The sequence below is a fragment of the Notolepis coatsorum genome (genome assembly GCF_963971535.1).
Source record: "Notolepis coatsorum genome assembly, chromosome: 6".
In the NCBI taxonomy this organism is placed as follows: domain Eukaryota; kingdom Metazoa; phylum Chordata; class Actinopteri; order Aulopiformes; family Paralepididae; genus Notolepis; species Notolepis coatsorum.
The window spans coordinates 83,677,415-83,702,559 of NC_140170.1; the positions used below are offsets into that span (position 1 = coordinate 83,677,415).

The 25,145-nt window shown below is 41.2% G+C and overlaps 1 protein-coding gene across 2 annotated transcripts in view; it reads left to right on the forward strand.

The window, feature by feature from the left end:
* The window catches only part of rrp9 (ribosomal RNA processing 9, U3 small nucleolar RNA binding protein), a 40,629-nt gene that overhangs the window by 6,187 nt on the left and 9,297 nt on the right, over positions 1-25,145 (forward strand). Inside the window, exons 5-14 of one of the 2 annotated variants that reach the window (XM_084316325.1) lie at positions 195-236; positions 358-484; positions 1,544-1,668; positions 4,738-4,830; positions 6,041-6,141; positions 6,226-6,360; positions 9,843-9,905; positions 10,035-10,192; positions 10,711-10,790; positions 11,494-11,567. In XM_084316325.1, coding sequence (XP_084172451.1) covers positions 195-236; positions 358-484; positions 1,544-1,668; positions 4,738-4,830; positions 6,041-6,141; positions 6,226-6,360; positions 9,843-9,905; positions 10,035-10,192; positions 10,711-10,790; positions 11,494-11,567 — 998 coding nt within the window. The remainder of the gene's footprint in view (positions 1-194; positions 237-357; positions 485-1,543; positions 1,669-4,737; positions 4,831-6,040; positions 6,142-6,225; positions 6,361-9,842; positions 9,906-10,034; positions 10,193-10,710; positions 10,791-11,493; positions 11,568-25,145) is intronic. The other variant, XM_084316326.1, reaches the window with a different exon arrangement.

Genomic DNA, 25,145 nt, shown 5'->3' on the forward strand with positions numbered 1-25,145 from the left:
GCTGTAAAAAAAATATATATATATATATTTTATAATGTTTTATAATTTATATAATATCATTTAAAAAAAAATATTATGCACTGGTATCGGATCAGTACTCTGTATCGGAACATCTCTAGATGTATATACAGTGTTATTGTACATGGCTGGAACCCATACATGTTGTTTATCTCCCTATACTTTATTCCCTATAGCTGGAGCAGAAAGGAAAGCTCCAACGCCTTATTGCCAAAGACGTGAGTGTTTTGTCATATCCTACGTTTCCATTTCATGCTTGGGTGTCTGGGTTTAAAAGCGATGTTTCGTACAGTGAGATGATGTGCTTCTTTAATGTTGTCTTGTGTTTCTGGTTTGCAGCTGCTGCCGCCAGACGCTTCTGAGATCCGTTTCTTTAGAGGACACAAACTTCCAGTCACCTGTCTGGTCATCACCCCCGACGACAAATGCATCTTTTCTGCTGCTAAAGACTGCTCCATTATCAAATGTTAGTATGCACATATGGCACACACTGGCTACTAGCAACGATACCACTTTTTCACTGCAGATATCAAATACTGATCTGATCTGTGGCTTTTACAGAACATTATAGATTTAGATCATCAATTAGGGGTAATTGGATATACGTAAATAACTGACATACTCCATTATTCTCCATTAGAGAGATGGAACATGCACCAAGTCACTTTGCTTCGGTTTCTGGTATGTTACACATGGTTCTGGCATTGGGTGGGGGGGGGGGGGGGGGGGGGTCCCTTTTAGCCTGGTATCTCACCAGTATTGGTGCATCCCTATTTAATACCAATATGGATAGCGAAGCAGGGGTATTTAAGTTAGGAGTGAGTTTACATTACAGGGTCGCTACTATGTGGTTTTAACATTGTAACATTCACCCCTCTGAACTCACTACACGTCACGTGATCATGGAAGATTAATTCCAGTGTTATCAGGTTGGCCACCTGAAAATGAGCCAATACAGGTAGCAAAGTGAGTGAGCATAAACTTGAGGGCCAACTACTGCAGGGTTTCAGCTTGAGTCTGACCGCTACTGGATTTTTGTCACTGGTAGTGGTACCAATATCTGGGAGTAAGACAATTCCAAAAAAACTGCATGGTTTGGGCCTGAATCGGCATGGGACTAGCATGAATTGGGCATGGCAGTGAAGAGGTTCCAATGAGCCCATTTCCATTGAGACATCTTGAGGTCAAGGGACCCCTTTGAAAATGACCATGCCCATTTCCTCCTCATCACAGTTTAGCTCGTCGTTGGAGCGATATCTACCCGCTTTGCCGGTGAGCTAGCATGACCAATTCGCTGGTATCTATAGATTCCCCAACATCTCTTGGGTTTCATGTCATGATATGCTGGTATTGGCTGACCAAGATATCTGTTGAGCCCCAAGTCTCAACCTCGTCACACAGCGATGCCCTAAGTTCATTTTCTTAGGAAAGTGACGATAATAAAACATGGATGAAAATGTCCTTAGTTGAAAGAAATGGACTGTGTAGGCTGTAATGTGAAGTGCATTATTTCCTATATTTTCAGGGAATGTGGCGACTGGTAAGAAGCTGCACACGATAGCTGGTGGGAGGAAAGGCACAGAGGACCGCCATGTTGGACACACAGCCCACATTCTTTGTATGTCCATATCATCGGATGGCAAATACCTGGTCAGTAGTCTTCTACTAAATCTCTGTGCCCGTTTACACATCCCTGCTGGAGAATTGCGGTGTACATGGACCTATATTATGTTTAGCATGTATATGTACGATTGAGTTAGATTTTTATCGTCACAGTTCAATAGATGACAAAAGTGTTGGTGCCCCCTGCTGGCTCAAAATGCTTTCAATTTAACATGAGGTGAATGTCTGGGAATACTACTGACCCTACAGCAGTGGTTCCCAAACCTTTTCAGTCCAACCCCATGGGTTGGAAACATTTAGGCCAAATGTATTAGAGCAGGGGTGGCCAACCCGCGGTTCGCTAGCCACATGCTGCTCTTTGCCCGTCAATGTGCGGCTCCTCCATCCATTGGTAAAAAAGAAAAAAAAATTATATTCTTTTTCTTTTATATAAATGTCATTCATTCCATAAGAACGTAGAATAAACATTTACAGACTATTTTTAAATGGTATATTTGCATGTTCTTGGTATCTAATTCTAGGGTCATCTATGGATCTCAGGGAATGTATTCCCAGTGTCAGAAATAATTGTCTGTTACTAGGCTTGAGTAAATTGTAATGAACAAAGGAGAATAGCAATTCTATTCATTATTTCTTTTTCTTCTTTGACTGTGAATAACACCATGCAAAAATTTACCAGACCTGAAAAATCTAAGCAAATTAATAAAGGGAAGATGATTAAATAGAAGGTTTTGTAGATACAGTACTGAATTCTGCCATCTGGACACATGCAATTTGAAATGTGATTATATAATATAGAATATTAGGCCTATAAATTACCTTATTACGGCCAAGTCGCACATCTATGGATCGGGCCAAATCTCCCATTTCCAATCGCAGAGATCAATCTGGATTTGTATCACCAGGCGTGATTCACAAACCGTGAATGAAATCTACTGTAAGTACAGTTACTTTTTATAATGTATATTTCTCCACCATTTTTCATCAGATTGCAACGCCGTTTTTTGCTAGACGTTCACAGAAAGGTAGAGAAACTATGTGCGTTCTGTTTTAGGCAATAACGTTCAGGTTTGTGGGAGATAATCCCGAAAAAATAAGAGAAATAAAAAAAAAGTTAATCCAGAAGTCAGATGATTGACATGGGCTGGCGTGAGCTGGGTAGTGTTGTTTTTCGAAATTCAAAAGCCCATCGAAAGCCCTCAGTCTCTTCCTCCAAAAGACTACACTCACTTTTGGCTGTGCCACTTCCTCCCGTCAATATGCACCGGTTTCCGACTCAATGCCCTGAGATTTCTATAATCTTATATTTCACTAATGACCGTTAAAATCATTGGTAAACAAACGTTATCCCAAATTCAAGTTTCCTTTATTGCCACACAACCAGGTTGGTGGTATTCTTGATCGGTACAGGCCAGGGTGGATACATACCGTAATTCCTCTAATAGTAACCGGGTCTCAAATACAAGCCGGATCTCTATTAATGGCCGGGTGCGTTCTTGAGCTAAGCAATTATAAGCCGGCCTCCTAATACAAGCCGGGTTACTAATATACTGAGCTGCATACTGAGCTAGTTACTTGATTTCACTTTGAAAACGTTGAAATGACCAGTGACCACCTGTAATTGCACTGTTTACTATTTCATACAGTACTTGGTTTCAATAAATGAACCCAGTACATTTTACTGGGTTCAAACTGACACAAAATGTTGATTTATTCATTATGATCCGTTTGAAAATTTGAAATATAGGCCTCCCTCTTATACAGGCCTCCTCCTAATACAAGCATGGTACCCGCTACAGTTGAAACAAATACAAGCCGGGGTTACTATTAGAGGAATTACGGTAATACAGTACAACATCACAGCACAACATAAACACACAGAAGAATCTAGTCCATCGGTCAGGAGCTTGGTTAGTGTGGGGGCGGAAGGGGGAGATGCTGAAAATATACACTTTGACTGCTGTTTTGACAGGGTTAGGGTCTTTACTCTTGGCTACATTTGAAAAGAAAATGCAACATTAATTCATACATTCTGTAGAGATGGATTTATGGCGTCCAAACACATGAAGGGTGCCGTGACTGAAAAAAAAGGTTGAGAAACGCTCGTATAAATGGTGTGGCTCTTTGTGGTACCACAGTAATTTTTGTGGCTTTAAGTCTCTGACTGGTTGGCCACCCCTGTATTAGAGGTTCTATAGTGTTCTGATGTGCATTTATTGGGTCTCATAGTAAAATAACCCCTTCAAATGTGTCTCACTTATATTTCACATCTTTTCAAGTTCCTTTTATTTCTTTTATTTATTTTTGGGCTTTCTGTATTTTTCACCCATCCCAATTTAGTCGTTATGCCAATTCCCTTCCTGGTCATTGCGGGCATTGCCCCACTGTCGGCCTGGGGAGGGTGTAGAACTACCACATGCCTCCTACGATATATGTGGAGTCGCAAGCCGCTTCTTTTCACCTGACAGCGAGGAGTTTCACTGGGGGAACGTAACGCGTACAGAGGTTCACACTATTTCTCCCAGATTTCCCTCTCTCGTTCTCTGCTCTCTTGTCGGCACTTGCGTCACGTCAACCTGTTGCAAAATATCATAACGCACACTCACGCCTATTCCGATCCGTGCAATAATATTCACAGGGGTATATATTCTCATTTGAAACAAGTTACCATTGCATTGTCCTGTGGGATTATGCCCCTCCACAGTGAAATTAATTAGTCTCCCTTCTATCTCTCTGTCTCTCTCTGTCTGCCAGTGCAGACTGTGGGTGACTGTCACTCAAAGCGATTTGCGAGTATGGCCGGAGCCCAGCCCAAAACGGCTTGAAATATTCAAGTGGAAAAATGCTGCTTCAGAGTACTTGATTAGAAATACAAAACAATTAATTCTTTTGAAAAAAAATTACTTACAGATGTGTTCCATAGACTCACAGGAATTGTGTAACATTTCCCAAATAGTGAAAGGAATAGCAAAACATGGGACCTTTTTTAAATGTGGGACAAGGCCAGGTATTGCATCACTTCTGCTGTCTATTACACTTGAAGAACTCTTGACATTTGTAGCTGTGTTCAACCTGACTTTATCTCTACACTTCTAGGCAACTGGAGACATGAACAAGTTGATAATGATTTGGGAGGCAGAGACGTGTAAACACCTGTACAAGTTCACAGGACACAGAGGCCCAGTGTCGGTAAGATGGTCTACAAGCCCCCCCCACACCCTCCCTATACTATATGAGAATAATGTATTCCCTTCTCTGTACTCCCTTCATATGAGAATAATTTATTCCCTTCCCTGTACTCCCTTCATATGAGAATAATTTATTCGCTACTGTATACTTTTTCATATGAGTATATGAATTCCCTCTCTCTATTTAATCCACATGTTTTGGTCATTAATCAGCTGTTAGGGTCTCATTTAATTTAATCCACATGTTTTGGTCATTAATCAGTTGTTAGGAAAGTGATGAGCACACAACAAGATTCACAAATTCAGTTTTGCTCTTTTAAAAGAAGCTCTAGATGTAAAGTCCTATCGGTATTTGTCCCACTGACATACATTGCATAATAGCCTCACTAACCTGAGACCTATTGCTCTGACATGCCACATCATGAAATGTTTTGAAAGCGTTGTGCTGGGCCACCTCAGGGAGCAGGTGGCACCTTATTTAGACCCCTTGCAATTTGCATACAGGAAGAGTGTAGGAGTCGACGATGCACTGATTTATGTTGCACCATATGTATAGCCACCTTGAATCGCCTGCCAGCTCTGTTAGGGAAATGTTCTTTGATTTTTCTAGCGCCTTCAATACAATTTTAATTTGAAGAAGCTTAGATCCTTAGACATCAGCAGGTCACTTCTTTATATGTTCTACCAAGGTATCCTGGCTAGTGTCCTGTTTAATGCTGTTCTCTGTTGGGGGGACAGCATCACAGTTTCTGACAAAAAACGTATAAATAAAATCATTAAAAAGGCTGGCTGTGATTGGCCTCCCTCCTGATTCCCTGGAGATCATCATAGCCAAGCGAAGTAGAACTAAACTGAACACCATTTTATCCTTTGAAGGCCACCCACTGTTCAGTATTTTTGTGAAGCTCATTCAGTGATAGGTTGTTGATGCCTCAATGCTCTACTGAGCGATTGAGAAGGTCCTTTGTTCCTGCTGCGGTTAAACACCATTAGCACTGTGTTGAGAGGCTCTACTACTGTGTTGTGTATCCTGTATTGTATCATGTAACTTTCTTTCATGTTTGTATATTTGTATTCGCTCTGGTGGCAAACCATGTTTCCCCTCTGGGATTAAGAAATAAACCATACCATACCACATTACTGTCTTGCGTAGGATTTAGTTAGGGTTACTCTCAGCAGTCGTAACAAACATCTCTTACGTTGTCCCCTAGGGTCTTTCCTTCAGGAGGGGAACTCATGACCTATACAGTGCCTCACACGATCGTTCCATCAAGGTGTGGAACGTGGATGAGAACGCTTATGTGGAAACTCTGTGAGTAAACTGACTAGAATTCAAGTTACTTGAAACGCTTGCATGTTTTCTTTCTTCTTTTTTAACATCATTGACTGTCTTCAGGTTTGGGCATCAGGACCGGATCATGGGGCTGGACTGCCTGAGCCGCGAGCGCTGTGTGTCTGTGGGAGGGAGAGATGGCAGCGTGAGGGTGTGGAAGATAGCGGAGGAGTCCCAACTGGTCTTCCATGGCCATGAGTGAGTCTCACCATACTACACTGGTTTTTCAAAGTACTACTCAGATTGGCGCGCCAAACAGGAAGTGCTCATCCATAATCCGTCCGGGCACTCGCGATCGGTAGCCGGACTCCATCTCAACACACTGGATAATCAATCGCTCGCCCTAACTCAATAAACAACGTTATTTGGACGTATATAGTATTATACAACCTGGAAATGGTTCATCAGGATCAACATCCCATAATCGAAAACTGTCTACTCCACGCTGATCGTCCAACGGCGCGAGGAACATACGGTAAGATCCAGCGTTATTTTCTAACTTATTCTATACTAACTGATCTGATGATCATATGACCCACACTAGATGAATGGTATAACGTTGCCCACGGAATTATGAACGCCCCCTCGCCCATCCGGTCAATATCAGATGATACGTAGTAACTTCTAGAAGTACCTCCAGTTGAAATTTTTCCTCTGGCAACGATCGCTACCAAACTGTATTTGATCATCAATATAATGCATTTGGAGCTATAAATCAAGTTCTGGAGAAAGCTGCAGAAAACGATAAAAACATACTTATACTTTAGAGTAGACCATATTTTAGTATGAATATGTGAATGAAAAAGTATATCGTTGCTACACCCTGAACAATGGATATAGGACATTGAATGGGCCATAATAATGGCAATTTAGCAATAGAATTTAAAAAGTTATAGCCCTGCAAAGAAGGGGAACTTCTCCATAGACAAATAGAGCTGGCTAGGGATGGTAAATTATGAATTTGAACCATGGCGATCAAAGTGTTAATTAACAAGACTAAACGGGTGCTACACATCAATTAATTAGCCGTTTCCTACACACATTATACCAAACAACCCGCAACACCAATACCCCCACAACAACAACCCAATAAATAAATAAATAAATATATAAACATAACCCAATAAATAAATATATGTTTTGTATGTATGGTAATATATGAATGCATGTATGATAAGATTAATGAATATGTATGCATGTTTGATTATACATCTGAATGTATATATATGATAATGAGTGTATGTATGTATGATGAGATGAATGTATGTATGTATGATAATTAGGGATGGGTACCTTTCACATTTGAACCGGTACCTGTGAATCGATACCGGTACCCAACGGTACCTTTTTTCTGTACTTTAGTCAAAAAAAAATGTAATCGACCTACCTCGGTTGTATAAAAAAAAAAATTATAATAATCTTATTATAGCCATGTTGCATATCTATGGATCGGGCCAAATCTACTCTTTCCAATGGTAGAGTTCAATCTGGATTTAGTATCACAAGAACCGTGAATGAATCTGTAAATAATAAAGTTAATTATGGACATTGCTCCGCCATTTTGGATCGGTTTTTCAACTCTGATTGTTGCTAAACGTTCACAGAAGGTAGACACAATAACTGCGCTCAAATAGCCAATAAAATGCAGTTTTATGGGATCGATATAATAAGAGAAATAAAAAAATAAAAAATGGCGTCGCAGCGTTTTATAGCCTTTTTTTTGTTGCCATACACGAAATGGGCACCGTTGGATCTCACGTGAATCGATACACGGTAGTACCGACGTGTTTCGGTCGGTACCCTTAACGAATTCGGTACCCATCCCTAATGATAATGTATATGAAGGTGTATATGATAATGTCTGAAGGTATATGTGATAATATGAAATTAATGTTCTCAGTCCAATCTGATCCAGTCTCCAATCTGATTTTAGTCCAATGATGAATGTTTGGTGTGCGTGCGTGCTGCTCGGAGTCTGTGACAGAGCCACTCCGTCACAACCACACTGCGCAGATTTTCTTTTACAATTTTAAAAATGTCACTAACTCACTCTGTCCATCACATATTCAGTCAGTTATACTACTCAGATGTTTCACCATACTACAGATTTTTCACCATACTACAGCTTTTTCACCATACTACGCCGATTTCCACGCACTGCCCTGCGTTTTAGATGCAAAGCACCCCATAAACGAACAATGTCACATTGTCACTAGCTCACTCTATCCATCAATTCAAGTCTGGGTTAGTCACTCTGCTCACAGGCATTTCACTTTGTGTTAAAGGGGAACTCCAACATTTTGGGAAATTAGCTTATTTAACATCTTCCCTGGAGTTAGACAAGAAGATACATACCTTTTTTGTCTCTGTGCGTGCATTTTAGCTTTGGGAATAGACGCTCCGTTAGCATAGCTTAGCTTCATCACTGGAAGTGAGGCAGGACAGTAGCCTTACAGTGCCTTACAGTGTATTGCAAGGTCTGACATTGACCAAACTTGATATGCATGACCTTGGTGGGCTCTAGGTCAACTCCTGAAAAGGGGGTCAATGTCAGACTTTGCAATCAAAAGTTAGGGGGCTAATAACCCTTGCCATAATTTCAGTGCGCCCCCTAACTTTTGATTGCAAGGTCTGACATTGACCCCCTTTTCAGGAGTTGACCTAGAGCCCACCAATGTCATGCATATCAAATTTGGTCAATGTCAGACCTTGCAATACACTGTAAGGCACTGTAAGGCTACTGTCCTGCCTCACTTCCAGTGATGAAGCTAAGCTATGCTAACGGAGCGTCTATTCCCAAAGCTAAAATGCACGCACAGAGACAAAAAAGGTATGTATCTTCTTGTCTAACTCCAGGGAAGATGTTAAATAAGCTAATTACCCAAAATGTTGGAGTTCCCCTTTAAGATCAGATCAATGCATTCAAGCAATTGCTGCGCTGGATAGGAGCTTACAAAAGTGTGAAGTTGAACCTTTATTTAGTCCCATTGGGGAAATTCATCCTCTACATAGGGCTATATATATATATATATATATATATATATATATATATATATATATATATATAATATAAAAGGTTACTCTTGATCAAACAAAGATGAATGTCCCTATTGGGATTAATAAAGTGCAAATCTAACTTTCACCAAACAGCAAAAATCGAATTAATCGAAATATCGATTAATCGCCCAGCCCTACCTCTACATTTGACCCATTCTAACTATTTTAGGAACAGTGGGCACTGGGCAGCCACTCATAGTGCAGTGGCCGGGGTACAACTCCAGTTGTAATGCCAGTACCTTGATCAATATATGGATGAAAATATCTTTTTCCCCCAAGTGAATATCTTGGTTTACACAACACTGTGCTTGTGAAGCTGTTTTATGTTTATGGGTGAAGGATTTGGAATGTTTGGGATTGAATTCTGATTTCAGCTGAAATGCAGCCAACACTACTGGATTGCCTTGCACAAGCCTGCCTTTGCACAGTCTAGACAGTCGTGAAGACATCATAGTAGCCTTCGCCTTTTTAACGTCATGATAAACTATTCATCTACACTGTGTGCACCTTGTTGATGATTTATGTGTATCCAGTCTCCAAGAAGAGTGCATGCTTCTTCCTGTGTCTTCTAACTGGCCTGTTGGCTATTGTAACAGTTTGTTGTTTTTTCTGGTAATCTCTAGGGGCTCCATCGACTGTGTCCAGCTTATTAACGAGGAGCACATGGTCACAGGAGCTGATGACGGGTAAGACGACAGCTGGGCTGTCTTCACTCAAAGACGCCTTGTACTTTTACTCATCCACTGCCACACCTGCTCTTTTTGTTCATAGATTATTTTCTCTTTTTTTTGTTCTCTAAACTCCCTCTGTCTCAGCTCCGTGTGCCTCTGGAGTGTCAACAAGAAGAAGCCCATGAGTACGGTGAAGAAGGCTCACGGTTGCCATGGCGACCCTGGGTTGGAGCAGCCTCACTGGATCTCGTCTGTAGCCGCGCTTCAGAACTCTGACACCGTCGCCTCAGGTGCCTCCAGCTGTGAGAAACCTCTTCGGCAGCTTCTCTAAACACTTTGAATACTCACTGTGGGCAAGAGTTGCGATAAGAAGCGCAGACCTGTTTAAAGGAACACGCCCACAATTATGGGAAATGCACCTATCGTCTTCTCCAGAGGCAGACAAGAAGAGGGATACAAATTTCCCCTTTATGCGTTCAGTAGAAAGCTATCCGGGTGCAAGCTACCCTAGCTTAGCACAAACGAATGGAAGCAAATGCGGATCAGCTAGCCTAGCTTAAAACTCTGGGAGAGGTATATGTTTCCATTCATTTGTGCTAAGCTAGGTTAGTTTGTAGCCGGATAGAGGAAATTGGTATCTATCTTCTTGTCTGATTCTGGAGAAGGCGGTAAGTGCATTTCCGATAATGTTGGCTTGTACCTAACTGGTTGGTGCTAGGAAAAACTTGCAAGAAACTAAACTGAGTACTTTGCTGAAACATCGCCAGCTGAAAAAGAGGTCTACGATGAACTAAAGCTTAATGCTCTTTCCTCTACACAGGTTCCCACGACTCTAAGGTGCAGCTGTGGAAGTGTGGCCAGGGGTACCGCGGCCTACAGCGTCTCTTCAGTGTGCCAGTGGTGAGCCTCAACCTGCTACACTCTCTGTCCCACACACAGTATTTACTCTGCATTTTGGCCTCCTCGAAAATGTTAGTTATAGGTCACTGAAAATGGAGCTTTTCACCTTCCAAGGTGTAGATTTTTTTTAAATGTTTTGCCAAACTATACCAAACACAGCTAAAACAGAGTTTATGGAAAACACTTAACGTCATAACCAATGGCCTTGTCCACAAGTCTAAAAACGCACTGTTTTTCTCTTTGCTAAGAGGATGTTTTTTATGAAAGACATCGAAGCAGGTAATTTCACCTTGGATCACGTAGAATTTGTGGTATGAATAGACTGTGGCTGAATGTATTTCAAATGTTAATCTCATCATGATCACTCCTAAGTAGGCCATCCTCAGGTTGACATGTAGCCATAGTTATTCTCCTAGTTTGTCACGTCCCTGTCGGAGCGTACTGAAATTGAAAAGGTCACTGAGGTGGCAACTCTGTGCTTAATTGGTTCAAGTCAGGAGCGTGTGTGTCCTACCCTGTCTCCACTCAGAAGGGAAGTACTTACTGGGTAACGATCTGCACACACTGGGGGCCAATTTGTTCTCTAGTCTTGACATCCAGAACATTCAATTTGGATCGTGTTTGGGGGTTTACAGCCACAGTTTCCATTCAGACTGGGTAAAATTAAAAGCCTCTGTTTTGTCTCCGTCTTGTCTGTCTGTAGACGGGGTTCATCAACAGCCTGAAGTTTTCTAGTGCCGGACAGTTTCTTGTAGCAGGAGTGGGACAAGAGCACAGGTAAATTGCACTCGACGCAACAGACTTCAGGGCTCCAGACTAACTTTTTACATTGGTTGCACCAGTGCGCCTAACTTTTTCATTTAGGTGCACCAGCACATAATAAATGTTTGTCTATTTTAACACATTCAGCTCAGCTCCAGTAGCCTAAATCCAGGTTTTATATCTATTACTCTTATCTATTATTATTATATTATCATTTCGACCTCATCGCTTCTTCGGTTTGCTGCTTTCTGGCGCATTATGTTGCACACCTGTCACGGCACATTATGTGTTTTTTTTTTTACGCTGTGCTATTTTAACGTTTCAATTCGCAAAGTTGATGCTCCGATAGCAAACAAATTTCTGTATGTACACTCGACATGACCGTAAACGAGGGAACCCTCAGTTGCCTTTCGAGTTTAAATAAATGAAATTCATGCAGTGTGCTCTGCTCAGTGCTCATACGTTGGAGAGAGAGAGAAAGAGAGAGAGAGAGCATGGCATGAGTGTGACGTGGCCTTTAATGATTGATGACCTCCCTCCACACTCTGACTCCAGTAATTGAGGAAACCCACTAGATGGCATCATTGATCTGTGCTCCTACTTGCTATTCCACTAGAATGAAAACATGAACCTTTTTCATGGTAGACTATATACGTTCTAGATTACAGTGCTGGACAGTTGTGTTATGTTTTTATTTTTTATATATACATTTCAAACCTTTATTTCAACTCGAAAGGCAACTGAGGTTTCCCTCATTTACAGTCACGTCAAGTGTACATACAGAGTTAATATCGCACGGCATATAAAATCACAACAATAAGACGGGTAAGGATAACAATCAATTAAAACATGTACAACAGAGTTTAAAACCTTGATCTCCAACCATTGTCTATGTATATATATACAAATAAATATACACTGCATTTTCTTTTAATCTTCCCAGCTTTGTTATTCTGATTCTCAACATCGTAGAATATAACTTTCAACTAAGAAACTAAAAATAATTGCCAAGATAAGATATTGGCACCCCCCAAAAAAGATGGGCTAGCCATGGTTGCGTTAGCCAGGCTAACTGTTGTAGCCGTGCTGGTTGTGGTGGCTGGGTTTGCGGAGGTAGCGTAACAAATTAATGTCTTGATGCTCTGATTTCCAGCTTAGGGAGCCTGTTGTCTAGGTTTCTAGATATTCACTTAACAGGTAGATACTGCGCTTTGTTTAAATATGTAGTTTTTGTCTGATATTTGATTTCAGTGGGTGTAGGGTAGGGGTTGCTACTGCTGGCCACACCTCAGGCTCTACCAAGAGTTCACAGTATAAGAAGTTGCTAAACTCCAGACATCAGACTAAAACAAAAGTGCGATACCAAGCAGGGCTGTTTTTCCTAGAGGTCGCTGTTTGACAGAATTACAGATTCTACCTTCACCCTTTCTCTGCCACGCTTATATCCATCCTTGTAGCCAGTCTGCCAGCTCTATTTGTCTATGGAGATGTTCACCTACTTTGCAGGGCTATAACTTTTTAAATTGTATTGCTAAATTGACATTACTATGGTCCATTCAACATCGATTAGCTATCGTTCAGGATGTAGGAACGTTTAACTTTTTCATTCACACATTCATACAAAAATACGGTCTAGAGTATAAATATGTTTTTATCGTTTTCTGCAGTATTTCATAGAACGTGAGTTATAGCCATAAATGCTATATTAGATCATCAAATGCAGTTTGATACCAATTGACGCCAGATTAAAAAAGGTCCCAGACGTTATGACTCATCATGCGCGGTTGACCGGAGGGGGGGGGGGGGGGGGGGTCGTTTATAAGTCCGTGGCCGACGTTAAATCATTCATGTAGTATGGGTGATATATAGATCAGAACAGTTTGTATGGATAATAATAATCAAAAACGCTGAAACTCACCCCAGTCTCCTCTTACCGCTGGGTGATGAGCGTGGAGCAAAAAGATTGCTATTATGGGATGTTGATCTATGCGATCCATTTCCAGGTTGTATAATACCGTACTATATACGTCCAAATAATGTTGTTTATTGAGTTATGGCAACGGATCGATTATCTAGTGTGTCAAGATTGAGTCCCGCAAGCGATAGCGAGTGGCCGGAGGGAATAGGGAGACACACCGGCGTCACAATTATCAACATCCGGTTGCAACTCGCCGATTGGCCACCAGGTGGCGGTATTGAAGCGTTGGAGAGTTGAGCGGAGTCCTACAGCACCAGTCAAGGATCCGTGGGTGAAATATGAATACCATGACAGAAATTTGAAATATTGATCTCAAAGACGCTGTAAAACATCATTGGCAGATTACGCATGGCGAGGAATGACGTCTTAACACGTCATCGGCGGAGAAAGGGTTAACTATCCAAGATCATTGGAATAGTATTAATGTAAATTCTATTTCCCCTTTTTAATCATTGATAATCTGCATAGCTAGCTTACTAAAATCACAATAGTTTATGCTGATTAGTTGTCTCGATAGACATAAAGTTTGTAATGGAAGCCCATCACCAGCGGTTGTGCTCCACTGCAGAGGTTGCATTCATGCACCAATTAATAGTAAGTAGTCTAGCGCCTGGCAATCAAAAGACAGGACTGCATATTGTGCCCAAAGCCGATTCCCACTGGCTTGACACTCGCCACTTTTCATTGGGCAGGGCAGATATAATCCTATTACAGCCGACATGTAGATGTGGTCTGTGTGACTCTCATTTGCAATTTCCCCCCAGAGGTCTAAAGGCGGGCAGGGGGCGTCTGGTGGCAGTATAGTTTTAAGGCAATAGGGTTTAAGGCCAATGTGCTTGCAGTGGGTTTTAGTACCCCTTCACATTGCATTAACATTGTAGTCCACGCCACCAGGAAGATATCTAAATCTGATGACTACTACAAAGCTCATGGAGATGCGGAGAGGCTGCTGCCGTTGCCTTGAGTCTGATGTCTGAAATTAATAAATAAAAGTGAAATTCAACCAAACAAACTTAGCCGGATGCTCCCCAGGCAGGACCATAGAGCTCCGCTGTCCCGCTCAGTTTGGTGATGTGCCGCTGGTCCCACTTTTCAGAGAAATCTATGGGTCTATAGACAGAGTAATACATTTTTAGTTTTTTGACCGATGGTACCACGCCGGGATTTTCACGTCACAAATCGGATCAATACGTATTAAGTGATGTGTTTATTTTTCAAATGTAGTCGAGTAAAAGACCCTAACCCTATCAAATCAAAACGGCAGTCAAAGTGTATATTTTCAGCACTACGTTTGTTTAGCAATGATTTTAAGTGTTATTAGCTAAATATGAGCTCATAAACCTCTCTGCGCATTGTATCGGAAACCGGATGATTTAGACGCAAGGACATGACGCAGTCATGAAATCGTTGTAGTCCTAAGAAAGAGGAGACCCAGGGCTTTCGATGGATGTCGAAATGTCATAAAACTACACTACCCATATCACACCAGCTGCAGACATAGGAAGCCTAACTATTTTTCTTTTACAAATATTGGCGTGAATGTCGTGATTATATCTCACTGGCCGAACAAACCTCAACATTATTGCCATAAAATACAACCTTAATATAAATAAATAATTGTTTCTTTACCTTTCTGTGAACGTCTAGGAAAAAACTGCTTCGCAATCTGTACTTACAGTAGATTTAATTCACGGTCTTTGCTGCCCTGTACTGGGCGCCTGGTGGTGGTACAAAATCCAGATTTAACTCTGAATCAAATCAAATTTATTTGTAAGGCCCGGCAACACACGTTAATGTCCCCATGGGCCGGACACGTCTTCTTTTTTTTTTTATTTTTTTTTTTATCCACTTTTTCTCCCATTTTCTATATTTTCTCCCATCCCAATTTCGTATCATCCAATTCAACCCTCCCCTGTCACGGACGCTGTTTCTTGCCTCCCACAAGCCGGCTGCAATGTGGACTAAGTCATACATAGCACAAGTCTTCTCCGGTACTTGAGGTAACAGCAGTTGCATCTTTTCACCTGCGCAGCTCGATCTCTCAGTGGCAAGGAGTAACTCGTGGGAGGCTCACGCTGCCCCCGACACTTCCTGATTCTACTGCGCAGGCGCACCAACCGACCTGTAGGAGTCGCTGTCCACGGACACGTCTTCTTTAAACAAGTCACGAAGAAACATAACAATAAGTCAAGAACAAAACAAGAACACCATAAGGTAGGGCTGTCTTAAATACTTTGAAGCTTCGAAGCTTCGTTCGATGGCACAAGCTTCGAACATTAAAAAAACAATCGATGTTAAAAAAAAAATAAAAAAATGCGCGCGCATGGGGCCATTGGGTGGTGCCGGGGGACAAATCCACTGGAGGAAAGTAACCCAGCTCAGCACTGCCCAAATTATATCATCACTATTGCCTGTTTGAAGGATATTATCCTCAAACACATACCGTAATTCCTCTAATAGTAACCCCGGCTTGTATTTGTTTCAACTGTAGCGGGTACCAGGCTTGTATTAGGAGGAGGCCTGTATAAGAGGGAGGCCTATATTTCAAATTTTCAAACGGATCATAATGAATAAATCAACATTTTGTGTCAGTTTGAACCCAGTAAAATGTACTGGGTTCATTTATTGAAACCAAGTACTGTATGAAATAGTAAACAGTGCAATTACAGGTGGTCATTGGTCATTTCAACGTTTTCAAAGTGAAATCAAGTAACTAGCTCAGTATGCAGCTCAGTATATTAGTAACCCGGCTTGTATTAGGAGGCCGGCTTATAATTGCTTAGCTCAAGAGCGCACCCGGCCATTAATAGAGACCCGGCTTGTATTTGAGACCCGGTTACTATTAGAGGAATTACGGTATACACCTACATGCCTTGTAGAATTCCACACATAAGAAAGAAATATACTGGGATGAATAAACAAAATAGGAAATAAAATGTAGAAATGCATGCAATACATAAATAAATATGAATCTCCATATATGAAATGGAACATTTAGATAAGGTGCTACTGAGATGTTTTGGTGAGTTCTTTGTTTTTTAGAAGTAGCCCTTCTTAAAAATTCATGAACATTCACTGATAATTGGTCTGTAGTGGAGTCTACAAGGTCTACATTGCCGGACCATGTAGAATCCGGACCTTGTAGACTGACATAATTCTGTGCATAGTTTAGTCTACACAGGCCATATTTCAAATAATCAAAATCTTACTTCATTCATCTTAAACATTCTTGATTTGGGGGATTGGTAGTTCCCATGAAATCTGAAGTTGTTCAAACGACAACAGCGATCCACCTTGAATTAAATCACACAGCGTGTGAAACCTTGTTGGCTGCGTCAGTCACGAAAGGGGCTACTTAATTAATTAATCCAATCCACTTTATTTATAGAGCACATTTAAAAACAACAAAGTTTACCAAGTGCTGTACAAGTCCCACAACATAATTTTTTTTAATTTTTTTTTATACGAAGCTTCGGATTAAAATCGAAGCTCGGCCCCGAAGCTTCGATTGCCAAAAAAAGCTTTGAAGGTCAGCCCTACCATAAGGTCCAACAAATTTAAAATAAATGCAAAATAAATGAATGAATGCAAACTCTCCCAGACATACCCCACGCGAAGGTAAGGAAAAACTCACTAAAACCTAGCAATAGGAAAAAATGCACCACAGGCAGTGTGGAGGAGAGAAACCTTAGAAGGGCCATTCAAGGGGGGATCTCCCTTCTTAGATGTCGGTGATAGTAGTGTTGCAGACGGGACAGTTGGTAAGCATGCACTCATGTCTCATGCACTCTGCCAATGAAAAGAGGAGATTTGGGCCAATGCATAGATTTATGACTTGGCCATAATAAGGTCATTTATAGGCCTGATATTCTATATTCATATTGCGTATCCGGATGGCAAAATTCTGTACTGTATCTACAAAAAAATCGGGCGGCTGGGTAGCGCAGCAGACTAAGCGCTCGCCTACCACCGCAGAGACACTGGGTTCGAATCCAGCTGTCGGCGGTACCTCCGGCTTGGTAAGTCGTCCCTACTAACACAATTGGCAGTGTTAGCAGGTGGGAAGCCGGTGGGGTATGTATCCTGGTCGTTGTAAACAGTGACTCCTACTGGTCGGTCGGGGCGCCTGTTCAGCAGGGAAGGGATCTAGGGGAGGTAGTGTGATCCTCCCACGCGTTACACTCCCCCAGTGAGAGTCCTCGCTGTCAGGTGAAAAGAAGCGGCTGGCTGACTCCACATGTATCGGAGGAGACATGTGATAGTCTTCAAACTCCCTAGGCCGGCAAGTAGGGGGAAATGCGCGCAACGACCAGGAAGGGATTTGGCATAATGACAAAAGAATTTGTGTACTTGATCTCAAGAAGGTGCTGAATGAGCTCGGTGGCAATTCTTCACTTTTGGTCAATGTTAGCATGGTGTTATTCACCATCAAAGATAAAAAAAAAAATATATATATATATATATATAGATGTCCCTAAATACCAAGAACATGCAAATGGTCCTTGTAGAAGATGTATTTTTAGGCACATTTTCTGAAAATATGGATATTCAAAACGTCCAATGTGGGGTTTATCAATTTTATTTAAATAATTTATTAAATTGGACTTTTGAGAAAATGTATTATATAAAAGTGAAATGAACTGAAGATCATCTGGTATCTCACAAGGAACTGTGCTCTCTGAAAGCGAATTGCAGTGGAACTTTGGCTCAAAGGCATCTTTAACACATTCTGTGCCATGCAGTTTGCCCATCTTATACCACTCTGCCAGTGCTGTAACCCTATGGAGTGTCTCACCTTCTTTGCAGGGCTATAACTTTTTAAATATTATAGCTATATCGACATTACTATGGCCCATTCAACATCGGGTATCTATCGTTCCGGATGTGGGAACGTTATATTTTTCCATTCATACATTGTCGTGTTAGTACCGTCGAGAATATAAGTGTTTTTAGACTGTATAGCAGTAATTCCTAGAACGCGCGTTATAGGCCACGATGCGTATTATACATTATCAATTGGCGTTTCGTCCCTATACGCGCTATATTAAAAATGTCTAATGCATATGATCGCTATACATTATGCTCAATCATGCGTGAAGGAAAGGGGGGGGGGGGTCGTTTATGATTCCTTGATTGTCAGTAACGGCTTTCTTTAGTAAGACACCGTACGTTGATCAGATGGATTGCAATGAAATAAATGGAGCTGGAAATAACGTTAGATTCCTCTTACCTCTGGCCGATGCGTCTGGAGAAAATGTTTTCCAATTATTTGATGTTGATCTGCTAGATCCATTTTCCGTTTGTATGACGCAATAAACGCCGAAAGCATATTGATTCTTGCGTCTCGAAAGCGATCCCATGCACTCGAGGTGTGTATATTGATCCACGTTACAAGATAGCTTTGGCGGAGCTTTTTCCCCGATCGCCACTTCCGGTTTAGAGTGGAGTGTAACTCGCCCGAAATCCACCAGGCGGAGGTATTGAGGCGTTGCAATATCAGACAGGGTCCAGCTGGCTCACGGAGCCTTCCTGGATGAATTATGAATGCCAATAGCGAATAAAAGAAATAACGATCATAAAAACGAGTTTACTCGTTGTTGGCGTTATTAGATTGGCGGGCAATAACGAGTAGAGCTGCCGCGGTATTGATGTTTTCCTTACCGCACAAATTTGCTAAATATTTCCTACCGCCGCGGTTATTACCGCACGCACACAAAATAAAAAATAAAAGTTTGAATGCATTTTTTTTTTTTAGTAGTAGTCTACTCTTTATAGCATATAGCCTGCCTCTAGTCTAAATGTCTATCTTTAGAGGATGACTTTGCAGCATGAATATTGTTTGGGATTCGGCAAGCACGCATTAGTTATTGAAAGTGAAACACGGATTCGAAGTTTCCCCTCTGGTCGTGCGCCGTTCACTCGGTGTCGCGGGCAGGGGTGGTTACCCCCCCGACCCTTTCTTATTATTATTACTATAAAGTTACTACTTTATAATAAAGGCATTCGTTTTGTGGCATTAACATTATATAGTTATACGTTCAATAACATCAGCGTATTTACCGGACCATAGCAAGGCAAGCAATACATATCTCAGTTCCTTTCTTTGCTCAGAGCGTGCTGAGTTGTCCCATTCTGCGGTCTGTTAATAAAGTTTTCAATCAGACAAGTGTATAGAATGAAGGGCTTTTATTATAACATTCGTTGCAGACAGTAAAATCATTATGTCTCGTTTAGTACTCCTGAGGAGCGATGGTAGTCCACTCCGGCGGGGAGCTAAAGCTAACGTTATTAGCCGTATTGTGATGAACGTGTGACGCGTCTCTCTTCTGACCAATCAGTGGTCTGCAATGTTTCACGTGACTTTTCTGGTACCCAATAGGGTCGCTTGGAACCTCGATAGAGGAGTAGGGTATATCTGCAGAGCCGCAAGCCCAACGAGAGGAGGGTACTTTATTATTATTATTATTATAAAAAACAGCGGTGATGCGGTATTCAGCCTACTCTGCGGTGGCCGTGATGTAACAGCGATACCGCGGTAATGCGGTAATCGCGGCAGCTCTAATAACGAGTAAACTGGTTTTTGGCGCAGAACCAGTTAAAGATGCCGTCTCACTACCCTGGTGTGTCCTCCTCTCTGAAGAGAGATGAAAGACTCAAACATACGTTCCATTCGGTTATATACTAGGGGTGTGGGTGTAGGGATGGGAATCGAAAACCGGTTCCCGTTGGGAACCGGTTCCTAATTGGCCGATGCCTGGAACCGTGTGGCTCCTGTGACTTTCGATTCCCTTAACGCTGCCAGGTTTTTCCTACAGTTGCGCGCGTTAGCATGTAGCCATGGCAGACTCTATTTGATTCCTTAAGGGCTCGAAATTGCCTGGCTTTTGGTCATATGCTCCCGAAATGCTCCCGCTGTTTGGCTACTTCTATGTGCAGTGAAAACTACTTGAATGCTTTCATTGATTTAGTTTAGGGTGAGCTAAAATTAGCCGCGGAGCTATCGCTAGCTAACGTGAGCTAACGCTATTTAATCAAGCTCACAAAGAGAGATAAACAGCTGACAGCGGATAGTACAGGTACAAATACAATAAAACAGCGGGTGGGGACTGTTCTGTAAACATTGTACTCTTTAGTTCACATATAATAAGAGCCGGATTGTTTATTTACTAAGTCCGTCAGACAGGAAGTACCATGGTGCAACATACAAATGTGTCCGTGTAGCAACACAAGCCAATACCTACAGGACAGGGGCCCGGGGAGGGAGCTCTGTGTGTCTGTGTGTGTGTGTCTGAGACAGAAGTCAGAGGAATAACGACTGTTATTCAATAGATTAAATTAGTTTAAGAATAAAAAAATAAATACATTTTAAGAGAATCTCAAATACATTATTTTATTTAAGTGTAGGCTATAGTTAATGTTTTATTTTTTACAGTTTTTGTATTTTTCTGACATGGTAAATGGCTGCTTTTTTATATAGCGCTTTTATCCAAAGCGCTTTACAATTTGTTCCTTACATTTTACCCAATCACTCACACATTCACACAACGACGGCGCAGGCAACCATGCAAGGTGCCAACCTGCTCATCGGGAGCAGTTAGGGGTTAAGTGTCTTGCTCAAGGACACATCGACACGCTGCCCGGGAGGAGCGGGAATCGAACCGGGAACCTCCGGATTGCCAGACGACTGCTCTACCTCCCGAGCCACTGTCGCCCCTGACATGGGGGCTCAACAATAAATGACAATCAGAAATGTCAAGTTGCATGTTGTTATTCTAACCAGCTTAGTTCTGTTGCATTTCCAATTTATTTATTTAAATTATAAATTGATCAGGTATCGATAAGAGAATCGATAAAGAATCGAATCGATAAGCAGAATCGATAATGGGATCGTATCGATAAAATCCTATCAATTCCCATCCCTATGTGGGTGTGGCTAGGTGAATGATGGGTGCATGAAACATTATTTCAACAAGCACGCACAGGTGCAAGTATTGTCCAATAGGCGAAGCAAGATGCTTTGCGAGTAATCATATAAATAGGGTTATAGGTAGAGCCATATGAAATCCGCGTTCACTGAATTGACCAATAAAAATGGAATCAACTGCAAAACGTGGAATATTGCAGAATTTGGCCTAATCTGGACTGAAATTCCGTTTTTGGGTGGAACGTTTGTTGCAAAGCAAACATGACCGGGGAGGCGGGGACCGCTGCGTGTTACACACAACACAGCAGTGTCCAAGCGTCTCGCTGCTTCGGTGTTAGCGCCGTCAAGAAGCTAAGAAATTCCGCAATAAGCCCTAAATTCAGAGCAGAGCAGTATCCTAATGACTTTTATGCCTCCGGCGATAAGGTGTTTTGCTAATTATGTCAACGTTCCATGGACTGGACCCGCAAAAACACGTGCGACACTATTGTGATTAAATGGCTATGTAACGTTACAGTACATAGGACTATAGATGGAAATGATAGCTTCTAGCTAAATCTAGTGCACCCATCCATTTGTTTAATGCAAATGATTGTCAGTACACACTGTCCTTTATAAACGAAATAAACTAAACTAAAGGTGCCTAAATTATGCACTACTATATTTCATCACAATATAATAGATATAGCTAGGCTACTGACATTGTCATTGTGATAATGTCAGTAGTAGCTGTATCTATTGTTTACACTTGAAATTAGGGCTGCAACGATTAGTCGCATAATGGATTATGAAAAATCGCCGACGAGATATTGTTGCGTCGATTAGTCATTAAAAAATTATTATTATATATATATATATATTAGTGCTGTCAAACGATTAAAATATTTAACTCGATTAATCGCATGATTGTCCATAGTTAACTCGCGATTAATCGCAAATTAATCGAATTTTTATTTTTATTTTTTACCTTAAACAGATCTTTTTCAAGTTCCAAGTTTTAATACTCTTATCAACATGCGAGTCAACAAATGCTTGCTTTGTGCAGCCATTTAACACAAAAGGATGACCCTCATGCATTGCAAATTTGCATCAAATTCAAAACAGAGTGATGCACAAAATAACTTAAAAGAAAATAATAATTTAAAACAATGAATAAAGTGTGCATGAAATAATAGGGGAAAGAAAACGTTAGGAACTTGTTACATTCACACACACAAGGGCTGATTAATCACACACCCCTCTCTCCCTCACACACACACTCTCTCAGCTCTTTTTCTCTTTTGCCCCTTCCTCATCTCTCTCACCCCCCTCTCTCTCTATATCTCACACACACACACACACACACACACACACTTCAGAAACAAACATAGTATCAATGAGAGCATCAATAATACACCTGAGTGAAGTCTACTCAGGTCAGACTACTACTTGACCTGAACCCCAGAACCCACCTCACCCCTGCCCACTTTGCCAACCTAGGATGGCTTAGAGTAGACGACAGAGTACAGCAACTTGCAATGGGCCTGGTCTACAAGATACACTATACGACCGGGGTGCCCATGTACATGTCAAAATACTTCCCAAAGGTCAGTGAATACCACAACCACTACACCAGAGGAAGCTCAACAAATCATGTTAAACCCAGATTCGGCTCAAACAAGGGACTAAACACGTTTCGCAATTATGCCACAACAATGTGGAACGCCCTACCCAAAGCTGTAAAGGAATGTGAATCCCTGCCCACATTCAAAACCGCTCTTAAAGAGCACCTACGGGAGGCTGCAATTCTAAACTGGCCACCGTAAATGCCCAAAACCCCCACCACCTCCTAATAGACAGTCTCCTCACCACCGCATGTATATATTCCCTCCCCGCCGTATGTATATTTCCCTCCCACCCACCCACCCCCTCCTAATGTACAGTCCCCTCCCCATCATATGTATATACTCTGTCAGGATCTAGGGGTAACAGTACTGTATATTTGAATACCGTTATGTCACAAATGTATCCGTACTAAATACCTATATGTCCCTATGCCATAAATGTCATGTATGTTGTGTATGTCATAAATGTCTATATGAATTGAAAATGGGGGACCCTGATGGAAACAAGACAAACGTCTTTCTCAGGTCTGCATCCCCTTAACAATTGTATGTATTGAGCCGTACTGTATTGTACCCATTCTGCAATCTGTTAAATAAAGTTTTCATTCATTCATTCATTCATTCATTCATTCATAGTAAAAAAAAATTTTTTTTTTTTTTTTTTAGTTAATCTTGAGTTAAAAAAATTAGTGGCATTAATAGAATCGGGAGTTAACGCGATATTAACGCGATATATTTGACAGCCTTAATATATATATATATTAGAGCTGGGCCGTTAACGGCGTTAACGTGCTGCGTTAACGCTATACTAGTATCGCGCGATAATATAATTAACGCATTAATCTAAAAAAATATTTTAGATTTTTTTTTTTTTACTTTTATTTACCCAGGGTAGGTTCGCTGAGCACAGATGCTCTTTTTCAGGAACGCCCTGCTTCACATTCATACAGTTCCATTCACACCTGGGAGCTGCCCAGTACAACCACAGTTGACACCATTGGCCACTGAGCAACTCCACTGGAGCAGTTGATTCAAGCCATGTCACATAGTTCAAGTTTGAAATGATTCTTTCTGTTTTGCTCCTGAGAGTGTGCTAGATACTGTACTGTACTGGTAATATTATTTATTTGTGTTAACTTCTGAATAAAACAACTTATTAAACACAAGTACATATTATTGAACATTATTTTGATATTTCATTACCAATTATCATAGCAAAACAGCTTTTTCAAACAGTCTGTAATGCATTTTGGAAACGTGAGATGGGCTCATGGTGTAATGGGCCACCTGGCCTGAGAAACATAAGGAGGAAAGAAAAAGTAAGGACTTACTTCTGGTCATTATTTGGGTAGAACACACATATTTTGAATGCCTTCGGCAGTTTTTTTTTTTTTTTTTTTTTTTTTTTTTTGAGCCATTTTAATCTATATTAATCTAGATTAAATCCAGGATTGCAGATAGATTAATCTAGATTAAAAAAAATAATCTATGCCCACCTCTAATATATATATATATATATATATATATATATATTTTCTTTTTGCACTACCTATCTTTGTGAAAGTGGCTTCTCAGCTCTGGTCCAGCCAGCTGAAGACTTCTTAGCTTAACATAACAGACCGACAGTAAGTTTGGGGGAACTAATGGGATAACTGGGGATGTTGTTTGGTCCTGACAAGAGTCTCAAAGCAACTCTTGTTGTAATACAGTACTTTTACCTTACCACTAGATGGCACAGTCAATACCACCTCTGCTTGTAAACAGATATTTAGTACTTCCTGTTCATGCTGTATGTTGTGTCTCAGTATGGTGTATGGTGCAACAAGGAATAAAGCTCTGGAAATATACAACAGGTTATGGGCCCAGAACATCGCTAAGAAGCTACACAGAGTTGTGTGTGAGATGAACAGTGTTGTGGGATTTCACAATGGATGACGAGCTGTTTATTGACCGGCTGAGCGGACCAGAGAACTGGGCAACATGGACGTTTCAGATGGAGCACTTGCTAAAAGCTAAAGGACTATGGGGTATGCTAATTGAGACGGATACATTAGCTGCAGATGCTAATGCTCAAGCACGGGCTGAGT